Source organism: Macrobrachium rosenbergii, chromosome 8, assembly GCF_040412425.1.
Source record: "Macrobrachium rosenbergii isolate ZJJX-2024 chromosome 8, ASM4041242v1, whole genome shotgun sequence".
NCBI classification, from domain to species: domain Eukaryota; kingdom Metazoa; phylum Arthropoda; class Malacostraca; order Decapoda; family Palaemonidae; genus Macrobrachium; species Macrobrachium rosenbergii.
This window is the reverse complement of record NC_089748.1, coordinates 35,743,499-35,757,345: the sequence shown is the minus strand read 5'-3', so window position 1 is coordinate 35,757,345 and position 13,847 is coordinate 35,743,499. Positions and strand designations below refer to the sequence as shown.

Below are 13,847 nucleotides of genomic sequence, written 5' to 3'. Positions count from 1 at the left end.
CGTATAAGACTTCGATAGGGTTTCAATTTATTTGATTTCCAAGTCTACAGTCTTTCCTTTCACCTCTCCTGCGAGCGCTTGTGGTATTGGATGACGCATTTAAATATGTAATATTGAGAGAGAGAGAGAGAGAGAGAGAGAGAGAGAGAGAGAGAGAGAGAGAGAGAGAGAGAGAGAGAGTCTGACTACCACCCCATCCGGCAGGAAGCGACTGCCGCCACACCACCCACGCTTTAGTGATTTCGTCTCCGTAGATATCGACTCGTGATGAATATTTTCTCCGAAATGCAGTTTCAGTCGATACAAGTGATTATTGACATCTCTCTCACTGCTTCCTTATTCATCTAGAGTATACTGTTAAGTTAACGCGTACGTATTATGGTTTTAAAATCGTGAGATGGGATGAATTTTGCGGTTCCTTAAAGGCGTGATCGTGATTCTCAGACTTCGAATATGTAGGGCAGCTGGTTTTTCCGCCCACCCAACCGCCATCCCATCGTTTACGTTTTAATGTTTCGTTTTCAAAACCACTCTAAAGGACAGTTCTTAGTATATATGAGAATTATAAACAATTCCTGAAGCATCCTAAGTTGTGGGGGTTTAGTATATAACTGATAGTTTTGTGGAATTATTTTTTTCTTAATTTGGCTGGTGTCCAAAAACGCAGTAACAACTCGACTCAGTCAGCGGACGGTGAGTTCACCGGGAAGTTGATTAATCTTCGTTTTACGTTTCCTTCAAGTTCCATGGATTAAAGTTGCCTGTAATTCAGACCGTCAATCGTAATTTTAAAAATTTGGGTATTGTTAAGACTTGAAGCTGAACTGTCAGACATTATCACCAGAGTTGTCAGGGAACTCCGAAATTTTATCTGTTTTGCTAAGACAGTGAATAATCCTTGTGGTATTGTTGTACCCTCTATGTGATCGTTATTTTTTAAAAATTTAGTATTCATTGCTCATTGTGCTTTTGGAAAATGTATTTTGGAAAGTGGGAAGTATAACTTTTTAGTTTTCTGTAAAAGAAAACTATTGTGCCGGCTTTGTCTGTCCGTCCGCATTTTATTCTGTCCGCACTTTTCCTGTCCGCCCTCTGACCTTAACAACTACTGAGGCTAGAGGGCTGCAAGTTGGTATGTTGATCATCCATCCTCCAATCATCACACATACCAAATTACAGCCCTCTAGCCTCATTAGTTTTCATCTTATATAAGTTAAAGTTAACCGTAATCGTACTTCTGGCAACGATATAGGATAGGCCACCACCGGGCTGTGGTTAAAGTTTCATGGGCCGCGGCTCATACAGCATCATACACCGAAAGATAAACCTATTTTCAACGGCCTTGATTATACGATGTAGCGGCTGTACAGAAAACTCGATTGCCACCGAAGAAACTAATGCGCAATTTTTACTGGTTTTTATTTAAATTAATGTTTGTTATTCATTGTGCTTATTTTGCCTTTGGAAAATATATTTTGGACTTACATTCCGGTTTCTTCTGTAATGCAGGAAAGTCGGTAATTTTGTCAAAGGATTATATGAATCTGTTGATTATCGAACGTTAATGCACAGATTCTCAATGGTTTGATTCTAAATAATATGATTAACTAAGGGGAAAATTAACTTAAGAAAATAATAATTGGAACAGAAGCTCCAAGCAGAGTTAGCTTATTGTTAGAATATTTATTTTATAATCTCCTGAAAGGGGGTTTGGCTCCATAGGGGTAGTGCCGTCACTGCACCTCATGCGGTGCACTGTACAGTAGGTATCACTAAAGGTTCTTTCATTCCTTTTACTTCACCTCCGTTTATATTCTCTTTCCTTTCTTACTTTCCACCCTCCCTAACTATTGACTCAGTGCAGCTGCGAGGTTTTCCTCCCGTTACACCTTTCAAACCTTATTACTGTCAATTTCAGCGCAGAATGACTTCATGGGTCCCAGCGCTTTGCCCCTGGCCTAAATTCCATTTCTGCTCTCTGTTCTGAAAGGATGTTTGACATTACAGTATCATTATATCGATAATTTTTTCACTTCAGACTAATGAGCTCCACTTAATACAGCTGTATTTCCTGGTTTTTTAAACATGCGTGGAGCTGCAGCGGAATATTGAATGTGTTGTGAATATATGTTAGGAAGAATGCGGAAGCCGATATATTGATTAAAGAGTATAACATCACGCGCAGCCTACTGTACAATACTTATCAGTTCAGTGATTATACAGGAGAAAAATTTCGAAGAGGTGTTGGTGAAATTAACAGGAAGACAAACCTGTCAAAAGAAATTGCTTTATCGTATGTACTGGAGTTGGAGAATTGCATGTCAGCACAGTGTATGTGAAATTTAACAGTATGGGAAAGCTTATAAAAACTATAAAAGAAAATACAAAGATTGGAGAATTGCTTATCAGCACAATGCACCGTATGTGAAATTTAATAGCATGGGAAAGCTTGTAAAACTAGCAGAGAAGTACAAGGTCTGCTGCATAGTACTAACTGCATCAAAGAATCAGAGAAGAACTAGACCTATATGAGTTTTCCGATTATATACTAATGTATTTAAAGGATATATTTATGTAGGGAATTCAGTGTCATTACTTTTAAGATTCAAAAAGCTCATTTGTTACAGATGAGCTATGAGAAATAATGTATCTTGCTTCAATGATATAAGCTTGCTGTCGAATGTGTTGATTGATTAGTCACTGACTCCTGGCGGTGCAACTTTAGCTTGTTATCTACGCATCACCTCCGAGGTGCTAGTACTAAACATGGCGGAAGCTCTTGGGACGCCGTATTTGGTACCAGCCCTCGGCGATCAAGGTATTATATACACCCATTTCTGTATTGTGTGGTCGACAAATTATATTAATAAACGATATCTTTGATCCCCGAGAGCTAGTACTAAAACTGGCGTCCCGTTGAGCTTCCGCCATGTTTAGTACTAGCAGCCCGGAACTGACGCGTAGATAACAAGCCATAGTAGCATCCTCCTGTCATTATTCACGGACACGAACCTGTGCGTTGAATGGCTGTACTTGGGAGGTGGGGAACTTGGCAACAAATGTGTTTCGACAAGAAATTGCGTAATTCGGGTATCTTAGAGCAGGTGGGGGAGAGTTGGGGCCGGTCCCAGTATCCCATCGTTTTTGTAATTGATAGTATCTGTGCGTTCGAGTTTTGAAGTGTATTAACACACTTTTTAGTTTTCTGTAAAAGAAAACTAATGTGCCGGCTTTGTCTGTCCGTCCGGACTTTTCTATCCGTCCTCAGATCTTAAAAACTACTGAGGCTAGAGGACTGCAAATTGGTATGTTGATCATCCACCCTCCAATCATTAAACATATTAAATTGCAGCCCTCTAGCCTCGGCAGTTTTTATTTTATTTAAGATTAAAGTTGGCCATAATCATGGGTCTGGCAACGATATAGGCCAGGCCACCACCAGGCCGTGGGCTGCGGCTCATAACAGCATTACACTGAGACTACCGAAAGATAGATCTGTTTTCGGTGGCCTTGATTATAAGCCCTACAGAAAACTCGATTCCACCAAAGAAACTTAGACGCATTTTTTAATCGTTTCCTTTTCTATAATGTTTATTTATGGTGTACCTTCAGTTATCTCGTTTGATATTCTCGTGATTTTACTCAAAATGTCTATGCTATGTTTATTTTATATAATTTTACACACACTTACGAACTTATTTTATGTGGAAGCTTGACAGTTTCATAGGTGATCTCTTTGGGTTACCCCATGAACATGGACGCGTACGATTAGTAATTTGTTATTTTGAATAATTATGCGAATTAAACAGAACCATGAACCATTTTGAATAACTATGCGAATGAAATACTGAACCAAAATAGTTAACAATCTAATTTGAATATATCTTTGTAGAATAATGCTGATTCGTGGAGTTTTTTTTTTTACACAAGTATCACAGATCATTTAATATTCGCAGTTGCTCATTTGCGTGACATATATCTCGGTGAGATATTTCTTGATGAACAGTTATACCTTTTATCCTATTTCCGGAGATTTTTTGTTTAGCAAAATTTATTACATATTCTGAATGAATATTTGTACAGGATTGTTTCATCAGTCAAATTTCACGTCATTTTCCCCCCAAAAAGTCGATGGAATAGACCTCGACTTTTTTTTTTGAAGTAGGTCTTTGCTTTACCGAAATAAGATGAAGGGAAGGAAATGTTTAGGCCTATCCCGGAAAGTCGTGGTAGACCTACTATTGAAAAAATGCAGCAGCTTCATAGAAAACGGAGAATTCTAAGGTCTGGCCAAGGAAGGAAGGAAAGAACTGCTGAATCTTTCAGTCCGAGGATTGTTGCTTTCCTGAGAATAAATGTTGGGAGAATCTGCATAGATTTTATTTCCAGCAAAAGTGATGTTCACTTGTCACTTACCAACGAGCGATTAGAAGACTGCTGTTATTTTTGTATCATGTTTAACAGCTTTTCATTTTATTCACAATTCGCAGTTGATTCTTGCTCCTATTTTCCTGCTGAGAGTGACAAGATTGCTGTACAGCAGCAGCAGCAATATGCGACAAATGCGCCTCACTGTCGAGCTGACCAGTTCAGGGGGTCCTTGATTCCTCACACCACTGGACTGTGGAACAGCCTCCCTGAGGTTGTGCAGTTGGAACCTCAAAAGTTCAAGCAAGGATGCATTGCAGTATATTGCTACCCAGAAACAACTCTCCTTGTATTTTAATAATTTGCTTACATTTCTACCTCTTTATTAATTTGTTAATTTATTTCTTCTTCTCTGATAACTGATCTCTTTCTGCATTTCCCATTACCTTCTGGTACTTTCAAATGAACACCATACTCTTTGGAAGCTCGAATTTCAAATCAGTGACCCCTGCGGGCTTGTTCCATATATACAGTGGACCCCCGCCTATTCGTGGTTCTGGATTTGCAGCTTCACCTATTTGCGGGTTTGTGTGTTGAACATATATACACATTCGCGGAAAATTCGCCTATTCGCGATTATTCACAAATTACTGTATTTTCATATAATTTTTGTGACTAATTGCACTTTTTCTGATAAAACTACTAAAATATTCAGTTATAAGCATTTTTAGAGGGTTTTTTGGTGTTTTGAACAATCAAAATGGGCAGTTGTAAGTGTATTTAGAGGGGTTTTGAGTATTCGCGGATTTGAGCCATTCGCGGGGCTAGTGGTATGCGTTCCCGCGAATACTGGGGGTCGACTGTTCATATATAGGTGTCTGTGTGTGTATGTATGTATGTATGTATGTATGTTTGTATGTTTGTACAGTACACATACATGTAATACATGTATATATAACATGATATATAAATACACACTACCACCATTTACTAACAAGAGAGAGAGGGGATGGAGACTTATCATTAAGGATAATTATTAATGACAGGTAAATACTAAATGCTGTTTTGCTTATGCATACTAATAGCACGTTGATCTGTTTCAGCTAGTCTAGTTAGCCTTCCCCGTAAGACCAACCTGAGACAGCCAAGAGAGAGAGAGAGAGGAAAGGCACTGAAGGGGTGCCACTTTGTCGGCTGTCGCGAGGAGGCCCTCCCACATTTTGGGTGTGGGATCTGTCATCAGCCTTTAGGTAAGCCAGTGGTTCAAAACCTCTTTCAATGTATGCACCCCTTTCAAATCAGCAGTCAGTTCTAGCACCCCCTGAATTGTCATTATTTTATTTTATTTTTTATTCTTTCGCAGAAAAAATAACCTGCGTATATGAAAATATATTTTGCTTTAATTATTCATAAGCATCCTCGCACCCCTCAGGAACCGAGCACCCCCTGGTTAAAAACCACTGAGGTAAGCTGTCCCTAGGAGGTTCTTGTTAACATAACTTTTTATTGATGTACAGTATTTAGTAGTCTGCCTTAAGGGTATTTATTTTATTATTATTATTATTATTATTATTATTATTATTATTATTATTATTTAGAAGATGAACCCTATTCATAAGGAACAAGCCCACCACAGGGGCCATTGACTTGAAATCCCAGCTTCCAAAGAATCTGGTGATCATTAGGAAGAAATAAGAGGAGGTAAAGGGAAATATAGAAAGAAGAGATCTCGTTTATTAAAAAAGAAAAATAAATTAATAAATCAATAGATAAAAATGTATTAAAATGCAAGGAGAATGGTATTGGCAGTTAGATTTCAGATAGGCCTGTCAGTCTAATTTAATGGTATTTATGTAGCCTATGGTTTGGTGAATTTCAAACTTATCGTGTCTCCTTTATAATCACAGTCCAGACTGTGTGTATCTGCTGATATTTATTGTTTATGAATGGCAGCAGTTTTTATTAGTTTAAAGTAAAAGAAAACTATTGTTCCAGCTTTGTCTGTCTGTCCTCGCTTTTTCTCTCTGCCCTCAGATCTTAAAAACTACTGAGGCTAGACGGCTGCAAATTGGTATGTTGATCATCCAACCTCCAATCATCAGACATATCAAATTGCAGCCCTCTAGCCACAGTAGTTTTTATTTTATTTAAGGTTAAATTAGCCATAATCATGTGTCTAGTAACGATATAGGACAGGCCACCACCAGGACATGGTTAAAGTTTCATGGGCTGCAGCTCATACAGCATTACAGTGTACCAAGACCACCTTGATTTTATGCTATACAGAAAATTCGATTGCACTGAAGAAACTTTGGCACATTTTTTGCTTGTTTTCCTTATAATGATTTTATTTAACAAATGTTCTTTGCTCACAGAGAATATTTCAAGGTTTATTGTCTCTAACAGCCAATGGTAGATTATGTTAAAGAATTCTCGTTATATTTTTCCAAGCTATTTTAAGGTACCACCTGGCAAGGCTTATTTCACACCCCCCCCCTCTCTCTCTCTCTCTCTCTCTCTCTCTCTCTCTCTCTCTCTCTCTCTCTCTCTCTCTCTCTCTCTCTCATTTTAAGTAATTATGCACCCTGACTTTAACAAGGATAATTTTCACCTAAGACGAGAGGAGCTATTAAAGTAAAGGAAAGCTGAGTCGACATTAAATGTATATTAGCACATGGCAGGGGAAAATTAGTTGTATTAGTAGGCAACGCTTCAGCATTATCAGATGCAACACAGTGGCCTAATCGCAATGCCCAATAGACCTCTTAAGTGTAAGTCGAGGCATAGCAAAGTAATTTCAGAAAAATGGAATTGTGTTTTCTTATGAACGAATGTGATTTACGCTGCCATGTCATTTTTTATTTTTCCACTGTAAAAAAGGCTTGAGCATAACCTACTTTCTTTTATTTTAGATATAACTTGCTCTTAACTTTTTTCCAGAGCAATTGATAAAATGTCAGTCTACTTTTTTACACGTTGTTGTAAACTATGACAAGCATTGACCAGAGATACCTTGATATCTATATGATAGGTCTTGAAGATGCCATCAGGCAGGCACTTTCCCAGTCATTTTTTAATTCTTATGATTACCAGCATCCTTGCTTGTTGTAATACCTGTCAGATTATCCAGTATTTTTACAAGTGGTGAATACTTATCCAGTTGTACCCTCTATGGATGTGAGTGGGTTGAGAACTCCTTCCTCATACAGCATAATCCCTGTAGAGGGGTAGTGCCATCATCACACCTCATGCAGTGCACTGTAGGCATTGCTTAAGGTTTTTTGTAGCATCACTTTGGCCCCTAGCTGCAATCCCTTTTATTCCTTTTACTGTACCTCCGTTCATATTCTGTTTCTTCCATCTTACTTTCCACCCTCTCCTGACAATTTTCTAATAGTGCAACTGCGAGGTTTTCTTCCTGTTACACCTTTAAAACCTTTATACGGTCAATTTCCCTTTCAGCACTGAATGACCTCAAAGTTCCCAGCGCTTGGCCTTTGGCCTAAATTTTATAGTATTCTAGTCTGTTCTATTCTCATACAGCCTAATAAATGGACACGAATGTGTACTGCAGAAAAAATATGAATTTGTTAACTTGAGCTGAGTTTCTAGGGTACAGACTGTAAATGTGAAAAATCTCCATTCAAACTTGAAAATCAAAGATTATATAATTGTTGAAGAATTGCCATTTCAATAGCTAAATCATTTTTAAAACTATGGCTTGTGCATAAAAGAGATTAGAAATCTTCACATGGAGTACCTTTCTTCCTTCAACACCTTTGGATTACATCATTTTGGCACTGGCCTGCAGGCAAAAATGATAATACTCTTGGTCTGTGAGGTGGTGGTCCCTTCACTGGAATGGATTAATATACTGGTTGCACTAATAAACAAAGTATTTGAAAATTGCAGTTTATTTAACCCACGTAGAGAAATGCCTTTTTCATCTCTATCATCAAGTCAGATGTTCATTTCACAAGGTTAGATATGAAGTGACTTCTCTTAACTTTTTTCCATGTTGTGAACTTTAATGCTTGGATTCCCAAACCTTGACAGCATTCTATAAAACTTGAAGAAGAGTCATTTAATCATTTGAACAATAATGTTTCCTTTTTCAGTTACTGAGTAGCATTTCCAAGAGCCATCATGTTGGGGGCTCACTTGGCACGCCTTGGGAGAGCATCGGCACACCATGCCGTCCACCCAAAACACTCACTGACGCAAGCCCTGCGGACACTGCAAGTGGCACATTCCTCCTCTAGTATAGAATACCGTCCTATTAAATCTGTCCTTGTAGCTAATAGAGGTAAGTGATGGACTGTCTTATCAGCATTATAAATTTAATGCTAATGATAGTCATTTTTTGGTATCTTTGTTACGCCAATGTAAGTCTGTACTAGTAGGATTTTTCAGGAGGTCACCAAGTTGATTGCAGTTTTGTACCTGTACATGAAACTCCAGGATTAAAGCAACCTACATTCGATTTTAAACGAAGGCAGTGGTAGCTATGCTTTAGTGACTGCTGCAACACTATATGTTGAAAGTTGAGCAGGTATTTTCTGTCAGTAGGTACATATTAGTCACCTTTTAGATGGCTGATAAAGTATTATACAGTAGCTTAGCATTTGTTCACAAAAATGTGCAGTACAATAAAAGTTATACAGAATGATCCTGCATAATATGTTTCACTGCAATACTGAACTTTATGAAGTAGAATAAATGAAATCATTATACACTGTACCTACAAAGAAAACGTGTTTTGTTGTTAATTCCAAGAATTGCAAATAATTTGATTAGCAGTGATTTATTTACGACAGAACACTTTAGCTGTATTTTTTCTGCTGCTTGGATAATGTAGAGTTGTAGTTTCATTGATTGATTTAGAAAATTGACAATCAAAACTCTGTTAATAACACAAAGAAGTAGGATGCCCATATTAATAAAATAAAAGTGAGCATAAATGATCAGTAGAGTATGTACAGTACTGTATATGAAGTTGTCTGTTTATGATCATTTAAATCAAGAATGTATAGTATCGTGAATTGTTTCAGCACAACCAAAGTAATTATAAACTAAATGCCTCGTATCATGTTCCCAGGTTCACCAGTCTTTTGTCTGAAAAAAAAAAAGTAGTCAATCTGTGTATGCTCCTTTGGGACCCTCTGGTATCTCTCAACCATCTTCATTTTTCATGGAACTGCAGTGCTGTAAACAGCTTTCTAATTGTTCCCAAGGCTTTAGTAGAGATTAGTAGGCAGTATTTTTTTTAATAATCAGTTTGCCATAGTCTGATTAATCAGCATCACTTACAGACTGTTTCCATGTCCATGCCTGAGTAAGGGATAAAGGAGTGAATTTTACAGTTGGAAAGATATTGTGCAGTTATTAGCTTCGTCTTTGGAACACTGGCTTCATCCCTTAATAGGTTTTCAGGTGTTACATCCACGTTTGTCCACTTTTCTTCATTAGGGAGACATGCCATGAGTGGTAACCTGATATACGAGGGATGACCTATGAGAGTCCCTACTGAAATATCTTATGGTTCTAACCCTTTCATCTGTGAAGTTGTCTTTGTCTTTGGTCTGTCGTGGAAGGTTAAGCTCACTTTAGTTTTGACATCAGTGTATATTTCATCTGCTCCCTCTTCACAGGGAAGGCTTGAATGACCAGTAGCCTGGACCCTATCATGGTACCCTTTGCCATTCCATCCCTGTCTTCCATTGCTAATGATGAAACTTGGGACTTGTATTCATCATCTTCAGCTCACCTCAATTCATCCTCACCTTTTGATAATGGCACTGTCCTAAGACATAGACCTGTGGAGTTATTGACTTGTACATCTCTCGCATTGAATTATTTCGTTCATAGTCTGATAACCTCTTACTTGATGCAAAATCTTGAGCTTTTTTGTCTTTCAAAAGTTATAAGATTTGGGTTCCTGATTTCTCTTCTGTATCTTACTGGCATACTCTTGGGCATTTAAGCTTCTAGACTTTATCCAAAATAGCAATTCAGACTTACTTGTGGTCATTGATTCAAAATAGTAATTCAGACTGCCTTGTGGTCAGTGAGGAAGTGATGAAGAAAATAGCTTAGGATTTTCCCAAAATCATTAAACATGTATTATTGAACCCCTGCTAGCCCCATGAGCCTCACTGCTTCATGCAAGATTGTTGGTGGATACACAACTGAGAATACACAGGAAACATGTGCAGTGAGACTTCACTTCCTACTTATGTCTTTCACACAATAGTCTAGTGAACCTGGGAAAGGCAAAATGTATTCAGTGCATATAAAGTACATGATTAATAGGTTTACTTGAAAATACCTGTTTCCTTGAGGTTTAGTAAGGTAATCTTATAGAATCATGTTACAGAATAATATTTTTAACCATTAAAAATTATGTACAATCTGATGGACCCTGTATCTGTGTTCATGTTTTTTTCTTAATCTCCAGAAATGTATGGTAAACTTGTTTTAATTTTTTGAATGGAATACACAAATCTCTTAGTGTCAATGAATTTTTTCTTGGGTATTCTAATACTTCTGTTTCAGATAAGGTATCTTCATCCCTGCTGAGAGTCCAGTGTATACCAACTGGATTTTTTAGCATGCTTCAAATATTATTCCACCAGAGAATTGATTGTAAGTTAATATACCTTGGACTTCTTTTATGACAGGTGAAATTGCAATTCGAGTCTTCCGAGCATGCACCGAACTTGGCATTAGATCTGTTGCAGTGTATAGTGAGCAAGACAGGATGCATATGCATAGGCAGAAAGCTGATGAATCTTACCTCATTGGCAAAGGACTCACTCCTGTCGAGGCTTATCTCTGCATCCCTGAAATTATTCGCACAGCAAAGGCAAGTAATGCGAAATTGCCAGCAAGTAAAGTTTGTCATCTTGAATCTGTCTAATACACTGAGGCTAGTGAATGACCACTTTTTAAAACAATGGTTTGCACATGCCATAGAGAGTTTAATGTAAAAATCTTAGTCTTAGATTTGAGAGAATGTTGATTGAAACTTTGTAGAAAAGCACCAACTTGTTACTATTAGTGAGAAAGGAGCAGAATGTTATTGTTAATATTAGTGAGAAAAGATCAGGACGTTTATCATAATTATGCTCATTGCCTGGTAATGTGATGTTCATCATTGTTAGCGCTGGACATTGTAGCGTAATACAGATAAGCAGGAAATCATTATGAGTCTCGTGTATAATATTTTCAAGTAGTTTTTGGTGATTAAGTGTTATTTATCCAGTGTTTTATTTTGTATTTTTCATTCCTTTAGGAAAACAAAGTAGATGCCATTCATCCTGGTTATGGTTTCTTGTCAGAGAGATCAGATTTTGCTCAAGCCTGCTTAGAAAATGGAATAAGGTTTATCGGACCGTCACCGGAGGTTGTTCAGAAGATGGGAGACAAAGTTGCAGCAAGACAGACTGCTATTAAAGCCGGTATGTAAAATGTGAGATTTACGTTTTATAAATACAGAGGGTATTAGGACAACCACCCCAGTGCTTTCGATTTTCCAAGGCAGAAAGAGAGCAATTAAAGTAATAAGAAGGCAAAAAAAGTCACCTTGTAGCTCAAAGAAAAAAGATAGTACAGTACACCTTAAATATAAGAACAATGTACAGTACATCACAGATAAATAAGGTCAGGATGAATTATTAATAAATTCCAACATGCAAACAGTAAATCACATTTAGCATTTTGAACTGCATGATAGCTACAAGTCAAGTTTTGAAATTATCTGAACTCTCTGAAAGTTTGCAATTGTGAAAGTCTCGGTTAACTTTCCTCAGAAAGGATGAAGAAGTGGATGGGATAAGAAACAGCTCAGAAAAGATAATTTGTAAAGAGCAGGAAGTGAGTAGGCAAGATAACAGTCCTGAAGAGCTCCACTAAGGATGAGGAAGGGAGCACAGCAGGATAAAAAGCTAGAAATTAGTTTACGTGGAGGGGTAAAGGCATAAACAAGAAGTTTGGATAATATATTTATGCTGTACTAGGTCAGGTAAACAGTGGTAGACAGAGTTGGAAGGATTAGAATGTTTATCCATCTGTGGGATGAGCTGAACCAATGCATATATCAATGATGAAAAATGTTGGATATAACAGTAAAGCAAAAAAAAAAAAAAAGTAGCATTCAATGAGGTGGTTCATTTTGAACTTTCTAAGGAACTGTGCAGGAATGCAATATATGCCAGACATCTTGGCCATCTATAAGGATGCAAGAGCCTAATAGATGAGTTGAGAATATTAGATAAAAAACGCTTAGGATTACAGAGGGAAATACTAGGATCAGGATGATGAGTAGTTTAGTACGTATTAGCAAAGGACCTGATTTTTTTTCTGTAGCATATTAGATAATAGGGTACTTGAAATCAAATTCCATTCTTCAATTCCTTGTTGGTATAAAATAAAATAATTTATTTGAAGATATAACCCAGGGTCAAAGATTAGAAGTAACTAGAATTCAAACAGTTATTTTGGCCTCATTTAATGTATGGTGAAGAAAATTTGGAAAAATCCCATGATGGGTGGATTAATGATGCTGAAACAGATGAAGAAAAACACTTTACATCCACAGGGGATAGAGGGAAGTCAAGAATAAAGTAGAGTATAATTGGAATAATTCTTACATCAGAATCTAACTTCTACAAGTGATGTATGGGTTAAGAAAAAGAACTATTACAGTCCCTGCTTACCAAAGTGGCACTGACCTGAAACTGAATCTCGTTGCTCTAAAGTGCTCAACACATGTAACCAGTTCAGGGAATGTAGCCTACCGTAGGCACCTAGCACTCAAGCACAGTCATGTGAGTGCATACCAAAAATGTGGTAATACTGTAATGAGTAAAAAGTGCAGGCCAAACATGTCATGGCCTAAGCTTTTGGAATTTTTAAGTTGCCCAACTGAAACTTGATCATTCATGTAGGTAGTTCCACATCCTTGTTGATATTAGGTTGCATTTTGTTCCGTAGCGAGTAAGGTAAATTTACAAAGAAGTTGAGCATCTTTGTGGTAAGAGACCAAAGGGATCAGATGAAAGATGGCAGTGCATCTGGGGCTGAAGGGAAACTGCAAAAAACCTTTAGTATGACATAGTGTTCCATGTCAGATTTTAAATCAGTACCTCTCTGCAGGATGTTGGTATTGCAGTAAGTTGTTGCATTGGGGAGAGGGAAAATTACAGCACTAATCTGAATAATTCTTGAAAGAAATCATTGTTCTCTGTGACCCAAGAAAGGCAAAGAAACTAAGCAATAGAGTTTTACTTTGATCTTACATTTAAAAGATTGTGCCAGGATCAGTAGTTTCGTCAGTAGCTCCTTAGACAGTACTCTGTATAGATGGCATACAAATATTTAACTGGAAGCTGTATGGGTTATACCCCTGGTATGTCTTGACAGATGCTTATGTTGTCATGTGGTTGCTGTTTGGAATCTCATAGCATGTCGTTTTTGCT

General features: G+C 37.5%; 1 protein-coding gene across 7 annotated transcripts in view; it reads left to right on the top strand.

Moving 5' to 3' along the window:
• Nucleotides 1-13,847, top strand: part of PCB (Pyruvate carboxylase) — a 98,663-nt gene that overhangs the window by 61,996 nt on the left and 22,820 nt on the right. For 6 of the 7 annotated variants that reach the window (XM_067107496.1, XM_067107495.1, XM_067107492.1 and 3 more), the window contains 4 exons: nucleotides 5,472-5,618; nucleotides 8,487-8,674; nucleotides 11,049-11,233; nucleotides 11,663-11,828. In XM_067107496.1, coding sequence (XP_066963597.1) covers nucleotides 8,515-8,674; nucleotides 11,049-11,233; nucleotides 11,663-11,828 — 511 coding nt within the window. In that variant the 5' untranslated portion in view covers nucleotides 5,472-5,618; nucleotides 8,487-8,514. The remainder of the gene's footprint in view (nucleotides 1-5,471; nucleotides 5,619-8,486; nucleotides 8,675-11,048; nucleotides 11,234-11,662; nucleotides 11,829-13,847) is intronic. The other variant, XM_067107498.1, reaches the window with a different exon arrangement.